The 18,745-nt window shown below is 51.3% G+C and overlaps 6 protein-coding genes and 1 non-coding gene across 7 annotated transcripts; 2 read left to right on the top strand and 5 right to left on the bottom strand.

The window, feature by feature from the left end:
• Window positions 1-496: 496 nt before the first annotated feature.
• REI1 (pre-60S factor rei1) lies at window positions 497-2,836 on the bottom strand. The gene is made up of 2 exons (XM_062878916.1): window positions 2,217-2,836; window positions 497-2,148 (listed from the first exon to the last, which is right to left on the bottom strand). Exons 1-2 carry the CDS (start codon window positions 2,360-2,362, stop codon window positions 552-554), a joined length of 1,743 nt encoding a protein of 580 aa, XP_062732616.1. The 5' UTR covers window positions 2,363-2,836; the 3' UTR covers window positions 497-551.
• A 735-nt stretch (window positions 2,837-3,571) lies between these two features.
• Window positions 3,572-3,685, bottom strand: QC761_0069910. Its single transcript has one exon. It is a non-coding gene; the product is annotated as a tRNA-Pro (tRNA).
• Window positions 3,686-4,147: 462 nt separating this feature from the next.
• On the bottom strand, window positions 4,148-7,036 carry KAR2_2 (ATPase with role in protein import into the ER). Its single transcript, XM_062878917.1, has 4 exons — window positions 6,638-7,036; window positions 6,548-6,567; window positions 6,128-6,370; window positions 4,148-6,083 (listed from the first exon to the last, which is right to left on the bottom strand). Exons 1-4 carry the CDS (start codon window positions 6,767-6,769, stop codon window positions 4,475-4,477), a joined length of 2,004 nt encoding a protein of 667 aa, XP_062732615.1. The 5' UTR covers window positions 6,770-7,036; the 3' UTR covers window positions 4,148-4,474.
• Window positions 7,037-8,717: 1,681 nt separating this feature from the next.
• QC761_406430 (uncharacterized protein) lies at window positions 8,718-11,974 on the bottom strand. The gene is made up of 3 exons (XM_062878918.1): window positions 11,175-11,974; window positions 10,398-11,150; window positions 8,718-10,344 (listed from the first exon to the last, which is right to left on the bottom strand). The coding sequence occupies exons 1-3, from the start codon at window positions 11,458-11,460 to the stop codon at window positions 8,957-8,959; spliced, it is 2,427 nt and encodes an 808-aa protein (XP_062732614.1). The 5' UTR covers window positions 11,461-11,974; the 3' UTR covers window positions 8,718-8,956.
• CCT5 (T-complex protein 1 subunit epsilon) lies at window positions 11,957-14,123 on the top strand. The gene is made up of 4 exons (XM_062878919.1): window positions 11,957-12,152; window positions 12,223-12,350; window positions 12,424-13,540; window positions 13,600-14,123. Exons 2-4 carry the CDS (start codon window positions 12,289-12,291, stop codon window positions 14,056-14,058), a joined length of 1,638 nt encoding a protein of 545 aa, XP_062732613.1. The 5' UTR covers window positions 11,957-12,152; window positions 12,223-12,288; the 3' UTR covers window positions 14,059-14,123.
• Window positions 14,124-14,882: 759 nt separating this feature from the next.
• On the top strand, window positions 14,883-17,648 carry QC761_406450 (uncharacterized protein). Its single transcript, XM_062878920.1, has 3 exons — window positions 14,883-15,564; window positions 15,621-16,128; window positions 16,187-17,648. The coding sequence occupies exons 1-3, from the start codon at window positions 15,058-15,060 to the stop codon at window positions 16,480-16,482; spliced, it is 1,311 nt and encodes a 436-aa protein (XP_062732611.1). The 5' UTR covers window positions 14,883-15,057; the 3' UTR covers window positions 16,483-17,648.
• Window positions 16,724-17,543, bottom strand: QC761_406460 (uncharacterized protein; the record flags this gene model as incomplete). The annotated part of the gene is made up of 2 exons (XM_062878921.1): window positions 16,724-17,197; window positions 17,307-17,543. 2 exons carry the CDS (start codon window positions 17,541-17,543, stop codon window positions 16,724-16,726), a joined length of 711 nt encoding a protein of 236 aa, XP_062732612.1.
• Window positions 17,649-18,745: the final 1,097 nt, after the last annotated feature.

Genomic DNA, 18,745 nt, shown 5'->3' with positions numbered 1-18,745 from the left:
TTCAAGGATAGTTAATAGGCCTTAGAAGATGGTTTAAAGGCCTATTAATTAACTTTTAAGGTATATGGTAGTTCCCAGTATAGTATGGGTTAACCTACTTTTGTGTCTCGCATATTTTGTGGTAAGAGTGCCAAACTAAAGGTCAACCAGTGGAAGAATGAGACGTGGTTACAGCTCTCGGCGCAGAGCGTGATACCCATTCATGATAAACAACGGCACCAGTGTGACGGGCCATAGCGACGGTAGGCGAGTTGTGATGATGGGTCTCGAAGAGGTTGAAGAGAGATTCAAGTCTTCTGCCAAAGATAGATTGTGGCACAGTGGCTAAAAAAAAGTGCCGAACTCTTAAACGGAAGACGACGAAGTGCCATGGTAAAATTTGCGAAATCTTGCTGAAGACATGCTCTTACACAAACAACAAAGATATTGTCAACAGATGCCCAACCATGTGGAGACCAAAAAGACCTACTCATGCGACAAACATGTAACCATTTCTCAGTTCTAAAACCCCAATGCACAAACAAAGTGGCACACCCCCTCTATCAAACGCTCTAACGCAAGTATGTAGCCGGATGAGGCGCTTTCTCCTTGATGCCCAGTCTCGCCTGAAGCATGCCTCTGTCCTTCTGGTCCTTCCACTCTTGCTTCTTACCCTTCACCACCACAGCCCTGTGCTTCTCCAGCTCGCCAGCAGACCTGACACCCAGACCGGCAACGTCTCTGCCCACCACCGCTCTCCCCCTGGCCTTGGGGTTGGGATCCCGCAGCGGGACAACCGTCTGCCCATTCCCATCCTCGTCCACGTCCATGACACCCTGACCTTGCTCGTTGGCCTTGAGCAACAACCTCTCGGCCCTCTCCTCTGGCGTGGGGTATTTATACAGATTTTGCCTGTAGTACTTGTTGAGCGATCTGTGACCAACAGCCTTCCCACTGCCGAGGTGTAACTCATAATCATCATAGAACACCGCGTGACTCTTCTTGCTGTGAGCATGGAACCCATCTGCCTGCTGGTGCGTCCTTGGTGTGCTTGACGAGTGGTGATGATTCTTTGACAGCCTCTCATACTGGTGAAGATGTAGCTCCGCGGGAACGGCGTGCAAATCATCAGAATTCAGAGACGACTCGTCAGAATCCGTCTCCCATCCTTCTCCATCCCCATCCTCCATGATCTCATCACCATTCTCGTCGACTGTAACTGTCCTGGTTGCGCGGTGACCACCAAGTTTGGCACCACCGTTCGTGTCAGCATCCTCCATCTCCTCATCCTCATCCTCCCACTCTCCCTCTTCGTCGTCAGAATAAGTGGCGCGGAAGTCGTAGAATTCACCAATTTCGAGCTGTTCATCTTCGGTTGTGAAAGGAATTTGAACATGGGCTTTGTCGCGCATGTGAGTCTGGACGGCGTAAGTGGTGTTTCTCATCTTGGAGCAGGTGATGCACTCGTTGAGGTCATACACGCGCTCTTGGAGGTAGTTTATCAAGCCCTCGAGATCAACGAGGTATTGCTTCTCCGGGATGAACATGCCGTGGGTCTTTTCCATGTGCTGGGCGTTGAGCTGAGGATTCTCGGACTCATAATTGCAGAAAATACAAGTATTGATTGTCCGGGGAGGACCAGCTTGTTGTTGTGAAACCACTGGGGTAGCAGAGGAAGGGGTAGCGGATTCCTCCTCCTCTTCACTGGGTGTCTCTGACACGGGGTGCTCAGTCTTGTGCTGGGCAGCGGCTGACAAGTGAGGGTTGGAGGGACGTCTAAGTGGCGAGACTTTCTCGTTCTCTTGCAGCTGGGTGTTCTTGATACCCTCAACCACCTCGTTAAACTCCTCCTCCGCGTCCGAATCAACCACAGAGTCTGTAGGGGCTGGCTCGCCAAGCGAGAAGGTCATGGAGCTGGCATCGTCAGGGATCTTGCCCTGTGGGCGAGCCGCCAGAGCAGCGAACTTGGCCTTGTGCTTGGAGCTGGTAAGATGGTTCTTGTATGCGCCCTCGCTGAAATAATTTTTCTGGCAAACTTCGCAGGCTCTCTCGAAGCCGGCCTTGTCCGCCTGCGCAGTGGTGGCAGCGCGGGCCTGGAGGACCTTTTCGGTGAAAATTTCCGAGGAGATGGGGGGCAGCGAGGCGACACGGCGCTTCAGGTTGTAGCGACTGTGGAAAGTAAATGTAAGCCTGTGAACTCTATGCGCCAACATGATTATGACAGGGAGAAAACTTACTGCCAGTCACTGCGCATATGACCCCTCTGCAAATCGCCATTGCGGAAGGCGACCTGGCAGGTATTGCAAGTATAAGGATGCGAAGATCCAATATCTGCGCCAGGAGCAGCGCCTGGAGCAGCACGACTACCACTAATGGTCGCCATAGCTGAAATATATCTCGTTTCTCGAATCGGAGGTGATCGCAAGTTGGTGGTGGTGATGTCGTGCTCGACGGATGGCGGGGGTTCTGGTCGAGTCAGAGTTTTGATGTCTCCTTTCTTCGGCCAAAACTGTCCGGGGAAAAAAAGAGCAACGGGCGCTTCGATTTGTAGGTGCTGCGTAAGAGAAAGCAAAGATTCTCTCAGGATGTTTGAGGGTCGAGTGATGAATAATACACAACCACAGGCAAAAGGGGTATTAATAAAGAGGCGGCCCGTCAGAACAGTTCCTCTCAATTTTCTGGTGGCGGTCCCCAATAGTGGGGGGTGGTCGTGTGGGCAACTGTGGACGTCACAACTCTTGGCAATGCGGGAAGCCCTGGGTCCAAGAGCCCCACTTTGTTTTCTAGAAGTGAACTGTGACCACCAGTTGCTCCGGTCAAGTCACTTGTTTACTCAAGATGAAGATGTCTTTTACGAGGCCCATACAGGTGGTTTCGACCTTTGGCTCAGTACTCGATTGAAACGGGCCTCGCCTAGTTGACCGGCTAGCTTTCTCCTCATGACAGAGCCAGTTGGTTACCTAATGTGGCCAACTGTGAGGAAGATGTGACACACCTCTCACCCACCAAGACAACGACAAGACTGCGCAAACCATAATTGCATCCTTTTTACTAACATCATCACGTGTGAGTCAGACGCCGAGAACTATCGTCAGTCAGTTGATATAAAACAGAATCATGGCTTCGCAAATGATATTTCGTTCACAACCCTAACCCCAACTTCAGACTCCTATTCTAACATCAGGTCTGTCACAAAGTGCTTTTTGCTCGCCAGATTCAAGTTCACTTGTGCAATGAAAACACACTTGCAGGCTACAATCGCTATTCCAACCAGCCAACTCAGTTTCGTGCCGTGAATGAATATCCATTGTGACAGGCTTTGCCCAGTCTTTAGACCTGCTAATCTCAGCGTCATAATTCACTGGTTGAGCCTCCCAAGTCCCCGAGTCTCGTGTCTTGAGGTCTCCATTCTCAGCTCCTCAACCTCACAAAGCTCACCAAGACCCCCGTAGTCCAACAATCACCTACCAACCATCAATCCATACCGCAGCTTCCTCTCCTTCCTTCACACCATGCCAACTCCCCTAAGTCCCACCCAGCCAAAAAGAAAGTGCTTATTCAACCCAACAGCACCACCACAGCCAAAAACAACGGGCTCAATCGGGATTCGAACCCGAGACCTCGCACAAGGCTTGAACTGGTTTCCCAAGTTCTGGATTTGTAAAGAAAACCCGAAGCGCGAATCATACCACTAGACCATTGAGCCTGTGTTGTTTATTTTACACAAACATAGCCGTCATGATTGATCCATCCCCAAACCACCTTGTCACATCAAACACTCCCAATTCCCAACCCACCACACTCCAACCAACACATAGCCTCTATTTTGTGGCAAAATTGGCCCAAATCTTCAAGAGTTCACAATCAAATGAAGAAGTGAGGCAAGTGATGAGTGGATTAAGTGATAGATCAGCGATGCCGGTGTTGGTGAGGATGCAACCAAAGACGCAGCGACAACGGTTGATATCTTCAAGGCTGTCACATTATCACCACGATGCTACCTGCATCAAAGCCATGGCCAACCACTGTTCTTTCCTGCAATTACGAATGTTAGACGTCCGGTTCCAATAGCCTCCATCGTGCTCTTTGATGACATCGTAGCACATCCCATCGAACATTGCCAACTTCCATTCAACCAAGATTCACCATACAACATTCACATCATCTTGGGACATTTAAATGTTTCAAGTAGGTTTTTTTTTCTTTATACTTCATACAAACTTTACAAAAGCCCGCGATGCGCCCGCCACCTACTACAACCGACACACACCAGACAATCACAGAATAATATGCCCACCCTTGCTTCCTTCCTATGACCATGATGAATATACCCATTTCACCCAACCCGAAAATCACAAAAGACCACATCCACAAACATACCACATCATCTCTTCGAGGACCTTCATTATGTGATGATGATTCTCTCTTTTATCATCGAGCCATCAAAAAAACGCGAAAAAAACATTGGGGGAATCTATGATGCTACGTTACTCCTTTAAAGCTCGTCATGGCCAGCGGGCTCGTCGTCCTCGCCACCGGCACCACCGGCGCTGTAAAGCTTGCTGGTGATGGGGTAAGCAACGCCAGACAGCTTCTCCTTCTGCTCCTCGAAGTCCTCGGTGGAGGCAGTGGCGGCATTCTCCTCAAGCCAGTCTTGGGTCTCCTTGACGGCGTCGAGGATGGTCTCCTTGTCCTCCTCTGAGATCTTCTTGCCCATACCCTCCTCATCGTTGACCTGGTTCTTCAGGGAGAAGGCGTAATTCTCAAGACCGTTGCGAGCCTCAATGCGCTCACGGGTGGCCTTGTCCTCCTCGGCGTACTTCTCAGCCTCGGCAACCATGCGGTCAATCTCCTCCTGGGTAAGGCGGCCCTTGTCGTTGGTGATGGTGATGGACTCGGCCTTGCCAGTGCCCTTGTCGTGGGCGGAAACCTTGAGAATTCCGTTGGCGTCGAGTTCGAAAGAGACCTCGATTTGGGGAACGCCACGGGGAGCGGGGGGGATGCCAGTAAGCTCGAACTTGCCGAGGAGGTTGTTGTCCTTGGTCATGGAACGCTCACCCTCGTAAACCTGGATCAAGACCACGGGCTGGTTATCAGCGGCGGTGGAGAAGATTTGGCTCTTGCGGGTAGGGATAGGAGTGTTGCGGGTGATGAGCTTGGTCATGACACCACCAGTGGTCTCAATGCCGAGAGTAAGAGGGTTAACATCCATGAGAACGATTTCCTCAGTACCCTCCTCACCGGAAAGAACACCAGCCTGGACAGCAGCGCCGAAAGCGACGGCCTCATCGGGGTTGATGCCCTTGGAAGCCTTCTTGCCACCAAAGAACTCCTCAATGAGGGCCTGGACCTTGGGGATACGGGTAGAACCACCAACAAGAACGATGTCATCGACCTCGCCCTTGGCAACCTTGGCGTCCTTGAGAACCTGTTTCACAGGCTCGAGAGTCTTGCGGAAGAGGTCGTTGTTGAGCTCCTCGAACTTGGCGCGGGTAAGGGTCTCAGAGAAGTCCTTGCCGCCGAAAAGGGACTCGATTTCAATACGGGTGGACATCTGGCTGGAAAGGGTACGCTTGGCCTTCTCGGCCTCACGCTTGAGCTTACCCATGGCCTTGGCGTCAGTGGTGACATCAACACCGTGCTTCTTGTTGAAGGTCTTGGCGAAGTGGTTAATGACACGCTGGTCGAAATCCTCACCACCAAGATGAGTATCACCGGCAGTAGCCAAAACCTCAAAGACACCCTGGTCGATGGAGAGGAGGGAAACATCGAAAGTGCCACCACCCAAGTCGTAGACAATGATTTGGCGCTCGCCATCGGTCTTATCAAGACCATAAGCGATGGCAGCGGCGGTGGGCTCGTTGACAATGCGAAGGACGTTGAGACCGGCAATCATACCGGCATCCTTGGTGGCCTGGCGCTGGTTGTCGTTGAAGTAGGCGGGAACGGTAACAACGGCGTGGGTGACCTTCTTGCCGAGATAGCTCTCAGCAGTCTCCTTCATCTTGCCGAGAACCATGGCGGAAATCTCCTCGGGGGTGAAGGTCTTGTCCTCACCATTGACCTTAACGGTGACGGCCGGCTTGTCATTCTTGGAGACGACCCTGCAAACGCAAGTTAGTGGTTGTCAGGAGCGACTCAAAAGTCATTGGGAACATACTTGAAGGGGAAGTGCTTGATATCAGTCTGGAGCTCCTTCTCAGAGAACTTGCGGCCGATGAGGCGCTTGATATCGTAGATAGTGTTGTGGGGGTTGGCGGGAGCCTGGTTCTTGGCGGCGTCTCCGACTAATCTCTCCTCATCGGTGAAGGCGACATAAGAGGGGGTAATACGGTTTCCTTGATCGTTGACGAGAATCTCGACCTTGCCTTTCTGCATCACACCAACGCAACTAGGGTCTAGTTAGCTTCCTGCTTCCCAAGTCTGCTTTTGCTCCCCCACACCCCGCACTGCCGATCTGTCAAAGTTGACACCGTGTCACCAGTGCTCGCAGTTGCGCCAAAGACCAGAACAGCAGCGGCGGGGTGGTTCGAGAAATCGGCGACGCCGTCGTTTGTGTAGAACTTACGAGTAGGTGGTTCCCAGATCCTGTGGAGAATGCTCGTTAGCAATTGTCCTGACCGCAAACCAAGGAGGGCTGTGGAGGGGTAGAACATACAATACCGATAACAGTGCCATATTCCGAGACATCGTCCGCTTTTACTTGCTGGACAAAACCAGCAGAGAAGAGAAGGGCGAAAAACCCAATGATGCTGAGGCCGAGGGCCCAGCTCCGCGATCGACGTTCCATGCCGAAGGCTGTGTGTGTGACTGACGTGTAAAGAAAAGAAAACCTCTCGCTCTCCTGCTAGCAGGTGTGACAAAGAGTATGGAAAAAGGATGAATGCCAACTATGGGCTTGCCGTCAAATACCAATCCTACCAGCTGACCAGGTAAGAGAGGACGTTGATGTACCGGAGTGGTGGATCAATCGTTGGGATTGGGGAGAGGAAGAGGAAGAAGGAAGAGAGCAGAAGCTGACTTGTATCCTTAAATTTTCTGGTGGTGAATTGGGAAATCTGTCCTTATTCTGGGCTCTAGCCACCTCACACTTTAGCACTGGCCGCCAGCAGCCCGCGCCCGCCTTCCGGGCCTTGCAGGGCCTGCCCAATCGATTCACTTGGTTGGTTTGCCCCCGCTATTGCAACCTTCCATGGGAACAAAAGGTAGCGGTGACTTGCAGCCTTGAGCTGCTCCCACCAATTACCCCGCAGCTTGATATTCTCCCACGAGTCACTGTTACTTGAGCCTCCCCCGATTGTTCCTTTTTTGCCATCCTCAACTGCACCTGAAGCGCGCCTAGAGCTCCGAAATGCACCGCCTAGATACAATGGATCGAGCTCTCATCAGCACTTGCAAGATCATCCAATAGGCTAGCTGATTCCAGATCTGTCTCTCTCTGTCTTCAACTACTTCGCCTACTTGAATCATGTGCTCCTCCAATGCTATCCATATCCCATGTTTGCCTCTGTTTATTCACTTCACCCAAGTGTTGCTCCGACACTGCATTGCTCAACGTCCACCTGAAGCTTCTACACGATTCTGTCGTCCAACAGAAGCTTGGGGCATGGAACTGCAAGCTGTTCACTGGAGTTTCAATAACCCCACATATTGGCAACTCACGGACCACTCATCGGCACCAATCCCTGCCTGCCCAAGTGCCAGAGTGGCCTTTTCCCAAAGTTGCGGCTTGCGGCTATCCGCTCCCGCTTTTGGTAGCGCCAAGATGCCCCACTTGTATCAAACACCAAGCTGGATTGATTGATGAGGCGGCATGCCAATTCCAACGACATCTCTCTGTGCCCAGGAAAGACAACGTTGCTCAGCTCGAAGCATAGGATAATTTTCTTGAAAAGCTGAGATAGTGTCTAATAATCTCCGCTCGTGGGGACTAATCTGTAAGGTGAAGAAGTCTTTTGAGGCTGTAAGATGTCTTCCTGCCAATTTCTAGATATCTCCGGCAACCTCCGACGGGCGAATTGTTTCGCCTTCTTGCAGTGGGCAGGGCCACTGTTCAGCGTACCTATCTTGCGTTGGCTTCGGGGTTTTTTTTTTAAAAAAATCACATACACTCACACTCATACTATCTAATGAAAACTGGGCTGCTGTCCAATGAAAGCTCAGATACTATCTAACTTAAGTCCAAAGACTGGCTAGTAAAAGCTCAAAATCATTGTTACTAAACGCCTAGACATACAATTTATAAAGTAGATAGTATTTAATGAAAACTTGGATACTATCTGATAAAAACTGAGATAGTGTCTGATTAGAACTGAGAGATTGTCTAATAAAAGCTTAGAGACCATTTGATGGACAGAGACTTTATTTTACACGAAGCCAGTGTGGCACTCCAAATGATAGGTGCAAGATAATTGATTTGGGAGAAGGCTGTCAAGTGGACTGGCACTGGTGGAGGACTGGCATATCGTTCTTCATACTAGCTCTCCTCAATACCTCTCTTTTTGATCCATCAGCTTTGCACCTCATATATGGAGTGCCACCTGGGTTTCTATCCATTAAACCTGGAAGATTGCGGTGTGTAACGAAAGCTACCTTATGTATTTAGGCTACATACGTCTACAGGCCTCTTCCACTCCCACTACAAGGTCTTACCTTTCCTACCTCTATTTAATGCAATATACTTATGTAGTATAACACACTCAGTATAAAGATGGCGAAATTGTAAGTATGGGATAACTTCCAGGTTTCTTGAGAAGCTCAGATACTTCTAATAAAAGCTCAGATACCGTCTAAAAAATGCTCAGAGACTAGCCACGAAAAGCTCGGAGATTGTTTCACAAAAGCTCAAAAAAAAGATTTACATGCCCCTCCTATCTAAGGATTCCCGAGAGATATATGGTATAGCTTGCCTTGACAAAAGAAAACTGATTAACCCCTATAGCATCCCGATCTTGTCCCTCTGTCGATATCTTGATGATCACTCTAGCAAACCAGCAGCAATAGTCTCCCCACCACTTCTCAAAACCACCCTCTGACCAGCCTCCAGCGGCACCTGATCGTCCAACTCCACTCGCACTCTGGCAACCTCCCCTGGCTTCACCAGCCTTGGATTCTTCTTCTTCACCCCACCGGTGGTCTTGTCCAGCAGCGCAGGCATCGCGATAATCTTCCCTGCCGAGTGTAGTCGTCCCCGGTGGACATCCACTTGCATCGGCATCAAAAAGTCAAACGCCAGCGCCTTCAACGTGAACGTCTTATCTTTGGGGATTGGCTTGTTGGGGTCGCAGATAATGTCGCCGGATTTGACATGCATTGGGTCGATGTGGCTGAGATGTAATACCACGCTCTGTCCGGCGACAGCCCAGTCAGCCGGGGCCTCGTCCACAAGTATGGACTTGATGAAGGCTTTCTCCGTGGCCGGCTGGACCAGAACGGCGTCTCCCATTTGCAAAGATCCGGCGTCAACACGTCCAGAAACTGTGGCCTGACTTTGCTGTGTGCGGAAAACCTCGGAAATGTTGACTCTGAGAGGCTTCTTCGTAGCTCGAGCACTTGGTTCCGAACGCTCAAGCTCTTCGATGAGGGTGGGTCCAGTGTACCACCCAACAGCAGGGTTCTCGGATCTTTTGACCATGTTGTCACCGTGCAGGCCGGATACTGGTACGAAGGCGATATTCATTTTTTGAAAGCCGGTGGCCGACAAGAATCCGGAGACTTGGTTCTTGATCTCGTCAAATCTCTCCTGTGACCAATTCACCATGTCAAGCTTGTTGACGGCCACAATAATGCGCGCCACGCCCATGCTTCGAAGCAGGAGAGAGTGTTCCTTGGTTTGACCCTTGAGCCCGGACTCAAAGGCACCCGTGCTGGCATCGATAACAAGAACGGCAAAATCAGCCTGGCTGGCCCCAGCTATCATGTTGGGGATGAAGTCTCTGTGTCCTGGGGCGTCAAGGATGGTGAAAGCTGTGGTCTCTGTCTCGAATCGGTTCGTGGCAATATCAATGGTGACACCGCGGGTCCGTTCTTCTGACCCCTGATCCAAAACCCAAGCAAGAGCAAATGATGATTTGCCTATTGTATGGGCTTCTTTTCGGAGTTTCTCGACAGTACGCTGGTCAACAACACCAAGGTCAAGCAGTAGCCGACCCATCATGGTGCTCTTGCCAGCATCGACATGGCCAACCACAACAAAACTGGCACTCTTCTTTTTGGTGCTCTTCTCAAACTCGGAGAGAACGTTGATGTTTCGGCTTTTTGGAAGAGGTGTATCGTCGATCTTCAGCTCCGAGACCGAACTGGATAGTGAATCTGTATTGCTTGATTTTGACTTTTTGCTCTGACCGGCTGGGGGCTTCTTTCCGGCTGTATCAACTATCAGCATCAATGTTAGCACCCGCTCTTTGTCGAAAGCGAACCTTTCGCTTGAGCCGCGAGAACGATGTCATCCGGACTGGGCTTCGAAAATGCTTCAAGGACAGACGGCGCGAGTCCCAATGTAACCACATCCTGTCGGATGGTGATGGCGGGGGTATGGCTGCTAAAAAGCGTCTGGGCAAAGGCGGAAGGTTGAGCTTTCTTGACAGGCGGGACCTGAGCAGGCTCTTCGACCACCTCTGGTTCTTTTGTGATGGGATTGGCGCTCTGCTGCTCAGACTCTGATCTCGGCTCTGTAGGAATGATAGGCACACGCCCCTGTGCAGTTGACGAAGAGGTCTTGAGACGCTTGCTGAATGCACCTGACAAGGGCATGTTTTCCTTCTCTGTCGAACTGCTACTGACAGAAAGGCCCGTCATCTGAGCTCGAGTTTGTTCCACCTCTTGCTCCGACAATTTCTCCTGAGCCTTCTTCTTCCTCGCTGCAGCCAGTGCTTGGAGCTTGGTCATCTTTGGCGCCGCTCCTGTGCCTCCAAGAAGCCCACACCGCGATCGCGGTACCACGGGCGGAATCAAGACACTTTCTCTATCCTTTGGGATGTTTCCCCAAGGCATGTCGTGAAAGAGGGCAGGCAGGGATGCCTGGGGCAGGGGATATGAAGGGCATGATCCCGACACCCAGAAGCCCACATCGTCTTGTCGAGACCCCGTCTGTGGTGAATATCGGCCGCCCAGTCCGTGTCGGTTGTTCTCGGCCCAGTCTGACGAGTCTTCAAACTCGCAGGAAATTGTAGCTGTTGCAGGGGTTAGGTACTTACCAGTGGGCTTCTGAGTGGCGGGCTTCGGTGCCTTTGGTGCTGGGCGGTTGATGAATTTGTTGGTCAGATATGTCACCGATTTGTCAACGTCAAAATAGTAGTGCCAGAGAGCCTCCTCGATTTGCTCTTTGGTGACCTTTGACGCCTCCGTGTCGAGGGCACTGCGAACATCGACCACGCCCTGTTCCATAAGAAGTCGATTCTCCTCCTCTTCCTGTAGATCCACCTCGTACTCATCCAGCACCTCCTCATAGTCCAAGTTGCGGATAGCTCTGTGACGCGACATCTTGTCGGTTGGTGTAGATCTGTGTGTATCTGGTAGTGTTGGTGGGAAGTGCGGTTCAGGTGTTGATGACTTGGTCTAGGGTGAAAGAAATCTGAGGCTGGAGCGAGGGAATCCTCTGTTTAAGTAGTTGTTTGAGGGGCGAGTGTAAATTTTGAGTTGTGGTGTGAAAAATTCTGTTGCGGTGTAAAGAACTCTGAATTGACGCCAATACAGTCCCTGATCTTGAAGAAAGTGAACCTCTCAATTAAAGTCTTTTGAGTTCTGCCCAGGCGCATTGGTTTGGCGTTGACCTTGCTTGGAGGCTTCTCTGGACTGTGATGGGGACAAGTGATGTCGATGGCGGGGTTGTCCTGCCGTTTTGCCAGGTTAACCCCACCATCACAGGCACAGTGCCCAAAGGCGGTGAACACCCAAATCGCGGGGCTCCTGGGGGCCGGGCTGTTGACAGCCAACCACAGGGCTGAGTCGGACTTAGATTCTGCCGTGGCCGCCAACTGGGAGGGTCAATTTTTTGAGATTGCGTCTGAGCTCTGGCGATAGCGAAAGCTGCCTAGCGGTGGAGGAGCAAGCCCAGGAGCCCTGTTTATTGACCAACCTCTGGAAACCGTCTCGGAAGCCAGCACCACCACGACCCTGACCTTGGCGCATCTTCCTACAAGAGACAAACAAACAATCCTTCAAGATGGCGATGAGTATGTCCAGGAGCACCCTTACCGCTTTATTCCTAAGCAGACCCCAGCGTGCTAACTACCCGGCTTATAGATTTGGACTTGTCGAACGGTATGCGACGACACCTCCCCCGAGGTACGGTCACCGCGTTACTGACGGATGCATACCACAGCGGCGGTGATGAAAGATGAACAGGGACGGCCTTTCATTGTAGTCAGAGAGTCAGTACCGCCCTCGATTCTTTCAAGTCCAACACATCCTCCCCCACGTTGCCCCGCTAATACCCCTTTTCAGTCAGGGCAAGAAGAAGCGCCAGTATGGCAACGAAGCCGTCAAGTCCCACATCCTCGCTGCCCGCACCGTTGCGAACATCGTCAAGACCTCGTTAGGCCCCCGGGGTCTCGACAAGATCCTCATCTCCCCCGACGGCGATATCACAGTAACGAACGATGGCGCGACCATCCTGCAGCAGATGGAGATTACAAACCACGTAGCCAAGCTGCTTGTGGAGCTTTCCAAGTCCCAGGACGACGAAATCGGTGACGGCACCACTGGTGTTGTCGTCCTCGCTGGTGCTCTCCTCGAACAGGCCGCCGAGCTCATCGACAAGGGTATCCACCCCATCCGCATCGCCGATGGTTACGATCAGGCCTGCGACATCGCCGTAGCGGAACTCGACAGGATTTCCGATGTTATTGAGTTTGACAAGGAGAACACAGAGAACCTGACCAAGGTTGCGAGAACAAGTTTGGGCAGCAAGATTGTTTCCAAGGCTCACGATCAGTTTGCCAAGATCGCCGTAGATGCGGTCTTGTCTGTGGCGGATCTGGAACGGAAGGATGTCGACTTTGAGCTGATCAAGATGGACGGCAAGGTCGGCGGCTCTCTTGAGGACACACTCCTCGTCAAGGGTGTTATTGTCGACAAGGACTTCTCACACCCACAGATGCCCTCCGAGGTCCGGGACGCCAAGATCGCCATTCTGACGTGCGCGTTCGAGCCCCCCAAGCCCAAGACCAAGCACAAGTTGGAGATCAGCAGCGTCGAGGAGTTCAAGAAGCTGCAAAGCTACGAGCGCGAGAAGTTCGTCGAGATGATTCAACAAATAAAGGATGCCGGTGCCAATCTGGCCATTTGCCAGTGGGGTTTCGACGACGAGGCCAACCATCTCCTCCTCCAGAACGAGCTCCCCGCCGTAAGATGGGTTGGTGGCCCAGAGATTGAGCTGATTGCCATTGCGACAAACGGCCGTATTGTTCCCAGATTCGAGGACCTTAAGCCAGAGAAGCTTGGCACCGCTGGTATCGTCAGAGAAATGACCTTTGGCACTACAAGGGAAAAGATGCTTGTTATCGAGGAGTGTGCCAACACTCGTGCAGTAACAGTCTTTGTTAGGGGTAGCAACAAGATGGTATGTACATTCTCTAGAGATCTTTACCGAGAACCGGATTTCAACTAACACTCCCATAGATTATCGATGAGGCCAAGCGCTCCCTCCACGATGCCCTTTGCGTCGTAAGGAACCTTGTCCGTGACAACCGCGTTGTCTATGGTGGTGGTTCCGCCGAAATTGCATGCTCTCTGGCCGTTGAGGACGAGGCTGTCAAGACCCCCGGTCTCGAGCAATACGCCATGCGCGCCTTCGCCGAGGCTCTTGATGCCATCCCCATGGCCCTTGCCGAGAACAGCGGTCTCAACCCTATTGCCACTCTTGCCGAGGTCAAGTCTCAACAGGTCAAGGACCCATCTGGCCGTGGCCGTCTGGGTGTGGACTGCATGGGCCGCGGGTCCAACAACATGAAGGAGGCGTTTGTTATTGACCCATTGATTGGAAAGAAGCAGCAGCTCATGTTGGCGACACAGCTGTGCCGCATGGTGCTCAAGGTGAACAATGTTATCATCTCGGGCTCAGGGGAGGATGACTTTTAAGATGGGCGGAGTACATATAAAAGCTTAGACATGCTGAGATACCTACAATGCTGAGAGGGTTGTAATGACTATGTTGATTGCTCTTAATAAGTTTGTAGTACTGGATTAGGTCTGGGAAAAGCTTACCCTTGGGGCTTTTATGGTGTTGTGCGTTTCTACCAGGGCGTCCTTCGGGCAGGGATCTTGTGAGGGAGTGAGGTTGAGTGCATGGGGGTCTGTTAAAGTTCCCATGTGAGTTGAGCTACATCCTACCACCCTTGCCACAAAATAATGACATACTAAAGTAGGTTAACATGCCTTGAAGGATAGTCTATAGGCCTTTAAAAGATAGTATATAGGCTTTTAAAGATAACTTATAAACCTTTAGCGATAGTTAATAGGTTTTAAAAGATCGTTTCAAGGCCTATTAATTTACTTTTAAAGTATAGTTCATAGTATAATATGGGTTAACATACTTTTGTGTCAACTATTTTGTGGTGAGGGTTCCTACAACGCCAGAGCTCAGTGTCCGAGCTTCTGGGCCGTCTGATCCCAGCTTTATCTGAGCATCTACAAGTCCTATCCCATGATTTTAATTATATCATATATTAAATCATCTCAGCTTAAACTCACGGCACCTTATACATCGTCATCTTCTCTCAGCCTGTCATCTCAACCCTAACCCTTGCTTACCTGCCATCAGCGCCAACGTCCAACAACACGCAAGCAAGTGGAAGTAGTCGTACTTCTCTTTCTGCACAGCCCCTGGATTTGATAATGTTTGGTAGCGTATGGCACTTCCTCTAGTTTTACACAGCCCAAAACACGCGTCATTCGGCCCCATCCCTTTAATGTGGTCGTGCTGACCAAACCCTTGAAGAGCGTCGAGTCCACGACAACCCCAGCCGCATCATCAAAAGGGGAGAATGTCCAAGGCCGACTTTTTATAACACTCTTTTTATGTAAAGAATTTGAGAATATACCCTTGATCAAGAGCCACTTGTGCATCGTCAAACAAGGATGGACAACCACCACCCATCACCAACCTCTAACCACTGGGTTCCCTGCTCGACATGTTCCCCTGGGGGTGTCCCCGAATCAGCAGAAGACTCATCCGGGCCAGAGACAGCACCGGTATCAACCCCACATACCGGCACACCCCACGCCAAAGAACCAGGAACCCGAGCCCGCCGAAGGCCAATCCCGCGAAAGGGACACACAAAGTCCCGGCTGGGTTGCTTCCACTGCAAGAGGCGAAAGGTCAAATGCCAGGAGACGATCCCCTCCTGCTCGAACTGCGCGAGGGTCGGACTGGTGTGTGAGTACCCTGAGCGGCCGAGAATGGCGTCGGCGTTTTCGGCTTCGGTGATAACGGTGGTCCCAACGAACAGCTTGCAGTCATCGACGACTACAGTGTTTACGCAGGAGGATATGAGGTATTTTCATCACTTTTTGGTGACTGCGTACCCGCCTTTGCCGATACAGGGGGATCAGATTTGGATGCAGACGGCGTGTTTGTCGCATAGCGTAAGCTCTCAAACTTGGAGAACCCTCGGGAGTATCTTACGCTGACTGGGCACCAGTATGATTATCTTATGCATGCCATGCTTGGGCTGGCGGCGTCACATCTTGATTTGCATGGGGGGAATTGCTCTTCGCAAGCGCTGGCTCACCGTGTCAAGGCGATACAGTCTCTTAACAACAGTTTGAGTAAGCCTTGCTCTTCACAGGCTGAGGGGGATGCGAGGTTTGCTGCTATGATGGCTTTGGCGTTTCAAGCGAGCTGTATGGCTGAGGGTATGCCTGAGTTTCTCGCCATGTCTAGGGGGTGTCATATTATTGCAAATACCGCTATGGGCAGCATGAAGAACTCGTTGTTCCGTGAGTTTACACAGGAAGGGTACTGTGATAGCGTCCGACGAGTCATTGGGATCGTTCCCTTGGATTTGAGCGAGGATGAGGAGATTCTCATTGGTGACTTTTTGAAGTCTCTGAGGGCACTCGGACCTCTGTGTAAGAGCCCGTTGGAGGTTAAGTTCTTGGCTTCAACAGAGGCGATTGCAAAAGCTGCCAGGACGTCGGCGTCAGAAGGTCAGTACCAGTCCGGTCTTTCTGGGAGAGATCAAATGCTGACTTGCTACCTATACAGCCTTTTCTCAGTTTGCCGCCCTGTATTCCTTATTCAACCACTCCAGCAATGAAGAGTTCGCCCCCTTTATCGACCCCAACAACCATCCAGCCCAACTGCTCTTCATCCACTTTGTTCTCATCGAGTTTGCCATCGGGCACATTGCTCTCACTACCTGCAACAAAGGTGGGCGTTTTGCCTATCGAAAAAGAACCTGCATTGCCTGGATGGAGAAGCTTGCTGCCGGGCTGCCTGTCGAGTACGAAAAATACGCAGAGTGGCCGATGAATTATGTCAGGAGGCTAGCTGCTCGCTAGGTGAACGGCCATCTCTTGACAACAACCTCACGCCTGAGTGTCACTTCCCCCCTCACTCTTCTCTCCCTCTGTCACCTCCCCCCTCTTCAAGCAAGCCCCCGGGTGCCAAACACAAAATAGCCCTATCGCCAGTAGCATCCCCGTCCCCTCAAACACCCAAAACAACCACTCATTTCGAAAAGCATACCCGTCAATCCCTTCCACGAACTCGACCAGCCGGTAAATGCACCTCACCTAGGTATTATCCATGATTAGCACCCTCCCTCCCTTTCCCCAACCAACATCTCCAGTCAGTTGAAGTACTCACGAAAATCAACCCACTCGACACCCAAACCGCCACCAGCAACCCCCCCCAACCTCCCCCCTTGCTCCCCAGCTGTTTCACCAGAAAAGTAAACCTCCCCAGAACCAAAAGAAAAACCCCCACTCCCGCAACCTGCACTGCCAGCCCAGCAACAAGCACGTCAACTCCCGATAATGCCTTCAGTCCAGTCCAGTTCGCCGACGCGGCGATGGAGGTCCCAGACCCCTGGATCGCAGCGGCGAGGATGTCGAACCCGACGAAGAGGCGGGTTATGAAGCGGGTGGGGATCTTGAGGAGGGTGTGCCGGGTGGGGAGGGAGTGGGAGATCAGCCGGCCGAGGAGGAGGTAGTTCCCTGCGGCAAAGAGGAGGGGGGCGAGGACGTGGAGGGTGAGGGTTGCTATGAAGGCGGCCTTTTTTTGGGTTAGAAATTAGAGACAAGAAGAAGGGATGAGCGGGGTTGAGAGGAAGGGTTGGGCTGTGTTCGTGGGTTGGAAGGGGGTCTATAGGAGGGGGGCGTACAATGTTCCCCTGGTTCTTGACCGAGTATATCCTCATCGCGTAGCCTGCCACTTCCAGCAAAGCACCAAGAGGGAAGACGGTCATGTACCAGGTCTTGTACCGGTGAAAGGTGAGGTAGGTGATGTAGAGACAGGCGAAGAAATAGAGGATCAGAAAGAGGATGGCAGGCGGCAGGGAAGGGGAGTACATCCAGACGGAGCCCTTTTGGAAGACTTGGGTGGTGGGTATTTTGGCCATTTTGACGGCTCCCTACGAGAAAAGGGGGAGACTTGCATTAATGGAAAGGATCAGGCAATGCATTGAGAGAAGAGGGCGCTATATACACGGGCATGTGTGTTGACATATTGTTCTTTTGGTTGTATAAGTCGATACAAGGAGATGTAAACGTTGTCGTCGGATCCATCCCGAGCAGAATCATCATCATTCTCACTCTAATCCCTCCTAGACCACCAGCATGTGGTGTTCAAGTCTCCCATACGCCTCTTTACATCCTTCCAGCCAGACTTCAACCACCAACTGAGTCTTGGCCCCAGCCCAATCTCGGGTTCCCTTGGTTAATCCGATTGGTTTGGCGACAATCTCATCTTTAAGCTTCAAGCCTTGGCGGCCTCATTTTAATGGTTAACGTCAAACAATTGGAGCAGTAGAACATTGCTGGACGATCAGACCGGAGATGGTTGGCTGACAGCTTGTGTGACCTCTCATGGGAACGGTTTGCGTGTCCCGGCTCTGCCAATGCGAGGAATGCGAGTCAACAACCACGGTATTGGTGCGGCGCAGGAGCCTCCAAGATACTAAGCATCTCCTAAGGTATTCCACCCGATGACGGGAAAGAAGGTTAATAGAGCTCGTATATTCCGCATCTTCAACCTGTCAGGCCTTTTGTTGTCCTTATTTCCCATTGCAACTTGTGATGTCGGCCATCGTATGTATCCTGCCAAGACCTAGTCGAAAAGGGGGCATAAATAGGGGTAGCGGTCTCTTCATAAGAGGCAAAAACAAATGCACCAGCGAATTATCTATCCACAACCTTTCAGATGAAACTGGCTTGGAACAAGTACACAATATTTTCCCCTCTTCGGTTGTATATATCTGTTCTCTTGCACAGAAGGTAAATTTAATAAGCTTGCGATTAGTCTCGGATAACGTCTAGATCAAGCTGAGACGATGTTGAAGCAAGTCAAGACAACACTATCGCAAAGCTAGGGCGTGACGATTAGAAGCACCGAGACGTAACACTGGTTTGCGAAGATGGTGTGGTCGAGAGTAGATAACATAGTCTGTTACACCTCTCCCTCACTCTTTGCGCAACAGCTCTTAGGCCAGGTAGTCTCAAGCGAAGACAACATTCCCATTGGCATCAAGGTAAACCACATGCCAACCTCATCCAAGTCCGACGACTTCTTTCACTCCCATTCTCCCAACACCAGCCAACCCAG

The sequence above is a fragment of the Podospora bellae-mahoneyi genome, chromosome 4 (genome assembly GCF_035222275.1).
Source record: "Podospora bellae-mahoneyi strain CBS 112042 chromosome 4, whole genome shotgun sequence".
Lineage (NCBI taxonomy): Eukaryota > Fungi > Ascomycota > Sordariomycetes > Sordariales > Podosporaceae > Podospora > Podospora bellae-mahoneyi.
Note: the sequence above shows the minus strand (reverse complement) of the source record. Positions and strands in the feature narration are given on the sequence as shown.

What these genes read in the sequence shown, in the direction of transcription:
- QC761_406450 (XM_062878920.1), top strand. Translation starts at nt 15,058, where the DNA reads ATGGACAACCACCACCCATCACCAACCTCTAACCACTGGGTTCCCTGC. An exon ending in CGGCGTGTTTGTCGCATAGC is followed by an intron (nt 15,565 to 15,620) that starts GTAAGCTCTCAA and finishes ACTGGGCACCAG; the next exon opens with TATGATTATCTTATGCATGC. An exon ending in CAGGACGTCGGCGTCAGAAG is followed by an intron (nt 16,129 to 16,186) that starts GTCAGTACCAGT and finishes CTACCTATACAG; the next exon opens with CCTTTTCTCAGTTTGCCGCC.
- QC761_406430 (XM_062878918.1), bottom strand. Translation starts at nt 11,460, where the DNA reads ATGTCGCGTCACAGAGCTATCCGCAACTTGGACTATGAGGAGGTGCTG. An exon ending in CGCCACTCAGAAGCCCACTG is followed by an intron (nt 11,151 to 11,174) that starts GTAAGTACCTAA and finishes CCCCTGCAACAG; the next exon opens with CTACAATTTCCTGCGAGTTT. An exon ending in TCTCGCGGCTCAAGCGAAAG is followed by an intron (nt 10,345 to 10,397) that starts GTTCGCTTTCGA and finishes TAGTTGATACAG; the next exon opens with CCGGAAAGAAGCCCCCAGCC.
- CCT5 (XM_062878919.1), top strand. Translation starts at nt 12,289, where the DNA reads ATGCATACCACAGCGGCGGTGATGAAAGATGAACAGGGACGGCCTTTC. An exon ending in CCTTTCATTGTAGTCAGAGA is followed by an intron (nt 12,351 to 12,423) that starts GTCAGTACCGCC and finishes ACCCCTTTTCAG; the next exon opens with TCAGGGCAAGAAGAAGCGCC. An exon ending in TTAGGGGTAGCAACAAGATG is followed by an intron (nt 13,541 to 13,599) that starts GTATGTACATTC and finishes ACACTCCCATAG; the next exon opens with ATTATCGATGAGGCCAAGCG.
- REI1 (XM_062878916.1), bottom strand. Translation starts at nt 2,362, where the DNA reads ATGGCGACCATTAGTGGTAGTCGTGCTGCTCCAGGCGCTGCTCCTGGC. An exon ending in CATATGCGCAGTGACTGGCA is followed by an intron (nt 2,149 to 2,216) that starts GTAAGTTTTCTC and finishes TACTTTCCACAG; the next exon opens with TCGCTACAACCTGAAGCGCC.
- KAR2_2 (XM_062878917.1), bottom strand. Translation starts at nt 6,769, where the DNA reads ATGGAACGTCGATCGCGGAGCTGGGCCCTCGGCCTCAGCATCATTGGG. An exon ending in GATCTGGGAACCACCTACTC is followed by an intron (nt 6,371 to 6,547) that starts GTAAGTTCTACA and finishes ACTAGACCCTAG; the next exon opens with TTGCGTTGGTGTGATGCAGA. An exon ending in CCCTTCAAGTATGTTCCCAA is followed by an intron (nt 6,084 to 6,127) that starts TGACTTTTGAGT and finishes TTGCGTTTGCAG; the next exon opens with GGTCGTCTCCAAGAATGACA.